The 6,707-nt window shown below is 43.0% G+C and overlaps 1 protein-coding gene across 1 annotated transcript in view; it reads right to left on the minus strand.

Annotated features, from left to right (window-relative positions):
• PLCL1 (phospholipase C-like 1) overlaps positions 1–4,077 on the minus strand; it is a 34,026-nt gene extending 29,949 nt beyond the window's left edge. The window contains exon 1 of the mRNA XM_010135368.1: positions 1,594–4,077. Within this exon, the coding sequence (XP_010133670.1) occupies positions 1,594–4,014 (2,421 nt within the window). The 5' untranslated portion in view covers positions 4,015–4,077. The remainder of the gene's footprint in view (positions 1–1,593) is intronic.
• Positions 4,078–6,707: the final 2,630 nt, after the last annotated feature.

Raw genomic sequence — 6,707 nt, forward strand, 5'->3', positions numbered from 1 at the left:
TAGGTCACACGTAAGAAAATCGATACTGGATATACCGGTCAAACCAAACTAACATGCCAGCATTTATTTATTTATCAAGGCAATGGATGCGTGGCTGACATGCCATCCTCATTTAGCTTCTTGAGTCATACAATGAGTGACCAAGACACATAAAATCTAAGTAAGAGAGTATTATAACAACTCACATCTTGTCTACGTTCCCCATCTCTTGCTGAAAAAACAGTCATCAGCTAGTTAACAGAGGCTTTTCTCATTAATCAAACACACGATCATGCAGTTAAATCTAAAAACTGTGTCCTCACAAAGCATTCCCCAGAACAAGATCTTGTACCGAAATTTTGCTCAGAAGGCATATTAATGCTGTTTCTGAGTCAGATTCAGAGAATTTTCTTTTTTTATAGTTCACAAATAGCGCCTGACCTAGACGGAAGGTGGAGGCAGCAGTTTAAACTAGTTCCTTTCAAGGCCTGCAGGAAAGAAAAGGCTGGGAAGAGTTTCCCATTCTTAAAAATATGCTTAGACTATTCCTTTGGGAGTGATTTAAAACTTATGTCATTTTGTAAACTTTTCCAGCTGCCAGCATCAGAGCAGGGTCAATGAAGCGCTATGCGTTTTTCTCCAGTTTTCAAGAAGGAAGAATGAATTGTTTCTGTATCTTCACCACGGAGATAGTTCTGGCTGATTTCAGCTATTTATCAAAGAAAACTCATCGGTTAATGCTACTCGGTTTTGTTTCTAGGCAGCGCCTGGACCTCTGAATTGAGCTGCCTCTTCATCAACCTGCAGAGTCACCCCTATCACAGAGGAGAGCACTGGGCAGGCTGGTTCTTGTTTGGCTGTGCTGCCACTTCACCTCCTGCCAGCCATGAAGGTCCAACCCAGGCAGTTTTGTGCCGCGGGGCCCTGACACCCACTGCTGCAGTGGGCTCCGGCTGCTCTTACATCAGACATGGTGCCAGGAGACCTTCCAAGCCAAGACATGGCACCAGTGCCCATGCCGGCACTCAGCCAGCTGAGACAATACAGCTCTTCAGCAGGGCAGGAAATTGCAACCTGAGTGGCATCCAGTGCCTGTGCCAAACACCTGCAGCCCTTGGGCAAATGGTGGCAACACATGCTGAGGGAAACGTGCTGCTCTTTGCACAGTGAGTTTCTCTGGAGAAGACAAGACCATACTGACACATCCGCTGACTGTTCCTTATGCTCACCCGGAGCGTAACCCTCACTCAGCAAAACAAAAGCTTGCTGACATTTCCCAGGACCAGTGAGAAAATGAAGTTTTTGAGAGCTGAGACCTGGGGTCATAAAGGTATCCTCAGTTATGCTTTCTCAGACAAAAACAACTACTAAAACATGTGTTTGGAGAGGGTATATTGATTTTTAAAACATTTCTGGTTAATTCCACATTTGGTTCTTAGTTAACACGTGTAACTATCAGTTTTCCGATGTCCAGTTAAAGGTTGACAACAGCTATGAGTCTGAAGCTTCAACAGCTTCCACTGGATTCACAAAGCTTGCCCTGTCAGAAGCTCACACCACGACGTTCACTTCCACATTCCAGACACACCAACGCACACAACAGAAGTGTCATACCTGCATGTTTTCTCTCATGTCAGTAGCCTCTCGTAGCGGATGCACTGCCAGCTTAAAGATGTCATCAATAGTCTTGAGACCAGTGTTCCTCAGCATGGTGTACTCCCTTGCTTTCTTTCCTATCCTCACCGAGAGGCTGCGCTTTTGGGCCTTCCCTCCTCCACTTCGGTTGGTTATGGCAATGTGGACAAAGAGGGTAACATGCTCCATGATATCACCAACAAAAGACCGCAACGGTATGTGCCTGTATCCGGGCTGTAAGCACTCCAACGGGATGGTGTACTGCCCTATGAACTCATCCCCAATGTAGTCATCATCCAAAACAACAAAGCGGATCATGGCTAGCTCTGGTAGATTGATCTGGAACTCAAAGCTTTCATCAAAAATGGGGTTATCACTGTTTTGCTGAACAGTTTTAGTTCTTTGCTCGGTGCAGTCTGCAGGAATCCCATGTATTTCTATGCAGACATAGGGGTCTATGACATCCCCCTTTGCACATGCGCCCTTGGGCTTTGGGAAGTTCTGGCCGCTGATTATTTTGACATGCAGGACCTGGGGAGAGACCCCTGGAACAATGCCCTTGGTATTTGCACTGAAGTAAGATACTTCTTCACGCATCACTGAAGGCCTGAGAACGTACCCGCATCCCCCGTTCTGTAGAAACCATCCAGTGTGTAGATCCATCATGGGCCCTGGGGTCTGGTAGTTCATTGCCACTATTTGGCAACCACAATTCCAAAAATCTTGAGGATTTAAATTACTGGAGTCTATCCTCATAGCACTTGGGTATACCCTGGACAGAAACCTTTTGTTGTAGTTGACAAAATCTTCAGGGTATTCATTTGCAATCCGACTGGCTTCTGCCTCACTGAAGGAGCACATTTCCCAATAATTCTGAGCTTTCATGGATGTCTCAAAGTCTTTGTATTGGACAGACTTGCACAGGGACACCAAGTCCGATAATTCCCTGCAGAGCCAGACCAGCTTTGGTTCCCTTGAGAAGTCCTCTGACAGTCGCCGAGATATTTCAGCCTCTTCATCTTCATCTGTGACTTCTCCTTCTAACACATCCTGGTCATAGGGCAGCTTCTTCCCCTTCACAATGATCTTCATTTTCAGTTTCTCAGGTGATGGGAGGTAGACTTCCGAGGATAAAGGTGTCTCTGTGTACAGTTTGTTCCCAAAGATCGTTTTCATGTGTTGTACTACTACCTTCTGCTGTGGTACTGAGCAGTGGTTGCCCAAGCAGAGAATAAGAGGGTATTCTGAAGCAAAGAAGGCCAATTTGTTTATTACCTCAACAACATTTCGAAAGGCAAGTGGCGATGTCATGTTGTTACGGTTACAAATAATGGGTTCGTTATCTGGGCCGTCACAGACGTCTAGTTCAATACTCCGACAGCTCATCTTTAAAGCTCTGACATAACCATTGATATCCGCTGGCCCCCTGAGCTGGTCTTCTATTAGATATGTATTGTGGGATGCATTGATGTAGTAATGTGATAAAGGCTGCGTCATGTCTTGGACAATTTTTTTGTGCTCTGGGTCAAAAATATCACATTCTGGGGACAACAAGTATTGAGTAAATCCATCAATTGCAAGAAAACCTTTCAACCGCCCTTCTTGAGAAAGCTCATACCTCCGTATAATATCTAGACACATTTCTTCTGTTATGTGGGTCACTCCTTGCTCAGCCTCTAAAAACAGCATGAGGTCATTGGCATCTAAATACTCTTTGTTTTTAGATATCTGCACGAGTAGGAAATAAACCTCAGGCCTCGTGCAAAGTTCACTGAATGCTTCACAAAATTCCTCTTTTGTTACTCGTGTCGTCAGCTTCTCTTTGCTCTTCTGGATTTCCTTAAATTTTAATCTAATCTTTGACTCCTTTAAGGTGGGGTTAAGCTTCTTTATTAGCTCCACAGATGTATCCTCTAACATTATGCCATTACCATCAACATCTGCTGCTTCGAATACAGTTTTTAGCCAGGCAAACCGTGGGGTATTATGGCTGCTTTCCATCAAATCCAGGGGTTGTTTGCTACGAGAAACCAAGTACCTTAACCCCGACACCCAAATATTGGCCACATCAGCTGAATTGGCAACCAAGTCAAGGGACTCGTAGTTCTCACCGTGAATAACTGACAGTGCACAGTCCTCAGAAATCTGGTCGGCAAGACCGTTATTCCTGAATGTTTCTGTGTTCTTCCCCAGTCTGATTTCTTTTATAGCAGAAATGTCAAGCTTGGCTTTCTCAAGGTCCTTCTTGGAAGGCTCCCAACGAAGAGCCTGCAGGTCAGGATCCAAAGTGAAAAAACGGTTATAAATCCGGGAATTTGGACGAACTTTCTTCAATTCACACCCAGCCTGCATAAAGCTGATACAGTCACTGGCGCTGCTTATTTTTTTCTCCGATGGCATGCTGCTGAAGGACACTGTTTTCTTTCTTCCACATTTTTGGTTTGAAGGATCCTGTGGAATAATTACATTTAAAAAAGAATGAGTAAGTTTTCTCTGGCCATTCCACAAGTGCATAAATAATAAAGAAGATATGCTTATGTGAAGATAATTCAGGTTCTTCTGAACCTCAAAATACAACATATTATCCCTTCCCACAATTCAGTTCCCTACTGAGCTGTAAAACACACTGAGCTATACAGCAACTTGATTGAAGGCAGCGTTAGAGACACCAACTTTTCATGAGTGACATCTGCAGCTATTAAACTGTCTACCAGATCTCAGCAACTTGCTACAGCTCTGAGGAGGTGGTATCCGGTTGTGTCATCTACATTTTCAACCATTTTTCACCTATTTCATGTTCTCTTGTCTCCCCATTTGCTTTGAAAAGCAGGTGTTCTGGTCATTTCTGTGAACCAGGAACCCAAAGCGCTGTGGCAAAATGGACAACCAGGCAAAAAGTCCAACAGCCTTTTTCTTCAGGCCATGTATTCTAACTCCTCCTATGGAAATACTTAGCCAGACAGGTATGACAGCCATTTCAGAATCAACTCCCTACTTGCTGCTGGATGTAAACCCAGCTGCCTGCAAAGCTTTCTGTAATTTTAGTGCAGTGACTAAATTTAAATCTTTCCCCACATATTATCAATTCAAAATATTTCACAATAATTATAAATTGCAAATCATTGGGGTTTTTTGCTCTGTGATTTCCATCTACTCCATTAGAATATAAACTATCCAACAGCCACCAAAAATATTCAAGGTTCTAGTTAATAGTGAAACACTTGTTGAAATTGCTTTCCCTCTTATTTTCCTAGCCACCAGCAATACTTTCCCAGTTCTCTGCCTTCTGCTGTTGAAGGGACTTTTGCAGCCTGGATTTTGAGTAGAAGAGGAGTCCCAAGGTAAGGAAATCTTGATGCTGAGTATAGGTGCACAGCCCTTCACCATGTTGCCCTCAGGCCCGGCCATGAGATATACACCAGGGACCAGCTTCCCAACAGCCCTGGGGGATCTGCTCTAAGACCCCCAAAACCTCTGACTCTCAAACCCTTTGAAGCATGAACTACCCGCCCCTACCCCAGGAGCTGATTTCTTGCTCTTTCACTCACTCTTCCTCAAGTCATACTCCCCCGCAAATCCTAAACGAGCCCCTGCTCTAGCAGTGCCCTCCACCCACCCATCTCCGTCCTGCTCCTTGCTGTCTATGTCCAAGCAGGACCCTGTGGAGCTCTCCCAGACCATCAGTCTTGGTGCTTTTAAGAACATCTCCACTCATTGTTTGCATGTTTGTATAGATACTTTCAGCAAATCAGTTTGTACAAATGTTTCTACAAAATTGCTATTATCATTCAGTCACTTCATTCGGTTACATCCAAAATATTTCCAAAACCCCAGCCCTGCAGCCACTGGATTTAAAGGCATGGAATCTGCTGGGAACAGAACCAACACCTCTACACTTCTTATGCTGAAGATTTCTCATTAAACGGATACAGTGACTTCTAGTGACAAGAATAACCAGCCATTTATTGGAGTGCTTATTATGAGAACTGGTCTTAAAAATTAGGAAGAAAGTCAATGAAGCAAGAGCCTTGGGTCAGCAACTTTTTAAATTACAGTTTTCCGCTAAAATATTCCACTCCTGCATTTTAATACAGAGCCATAGCCACAAAAATCTTCAAGCAAAAGATGCTAATGAATACAAACAAATACAGCCGATCACCCTGCGGGTTCTAGAAGAGCCTTTTCTTTCTTATTTCTTTAGGTTTACAGGAACCATGTTTAGATTTAAGACTGATGATTAATTAAGATTATTTTTCTCACAGGAATATGTATTAACGGCCTTTGATTCTGCATTAACAGGCTTTGAATCTGCAGTGATTCAGTCCTTGACAGAGAATTGTTCCTCAGGACCTGACCCGAAAAACTCACCAGAGCAGCATAACTGATTTAGGTGCAGGTCTCCCATTTTGTCTTTGCTAGAGAGGCAGGAATTGTTATGTTTGGGGGTTTTTTGGTGGAGAAAAATAAAAGCCACTTATTTCTAGTCCCAAGATACCTTGCTTTTTGATGAAAATAAGCCATGCAATAATCAGCCATTTTGGGGGTACTAAGGTAGGAAAAAAATTAATTGGCCTCGTGGAGAATCCACAAAAGTTTCTTTTTAATATTCAGTCTTAAGCACTCAGAGATTTTGCAGGGAATTGGATTATCCTCTGTGTCCTCTTTTCCTGCTTTTATTTTTGATGGATACTCCCAGTTTCATATGGTGGTGTGTAAGGAATATCGGAATTGTACAACAGCAGTTCTTCATCTCCGAGTAGGACTTCCCCATATTTTTTAATCAATTGAATACAATTAAAGTCTAACCCACAGACTAATTGCCTAAAACTAATGAGATTTGAATATTATTGACATTGTTAGGATTGTTTTCAACTGATACCATCTCCCCAAACTACTACACACAAACCCTGCAAAATGGTTTTCAAAGCAAGAGCTGCTTATTTAGATTTAATATGACAGTTTTAATTCATAATTATCAAGACGCTTTTTAGTCTAGTTTTGCAAAAATTCAGAATGTGTTTCTGTAAGCTCAAATGCTGCCTTCTCTGCCTGACAAGCCAGGCACTCGCCTTTCTTTTACCACGTTCACATCG

Source organism: Buceros rhinoceros, unplaced genomic scaffold (genome assembly GCF_000710305.1).
Source record: "Buceros rhinoceros silvestris isolate BGI_N320 unplaced genomic scaffold, ASM71030v1 scaffold3614, whole genome shotgun sequence".
In the NCBI taxonomy this organism is placed as follows: domain Eukaryota; kingdom Metazoa; phylum Chordata; class Aves; order Bucerotiformes; family Bucerotidae; genus Buceros; species Buceros rhinoceros.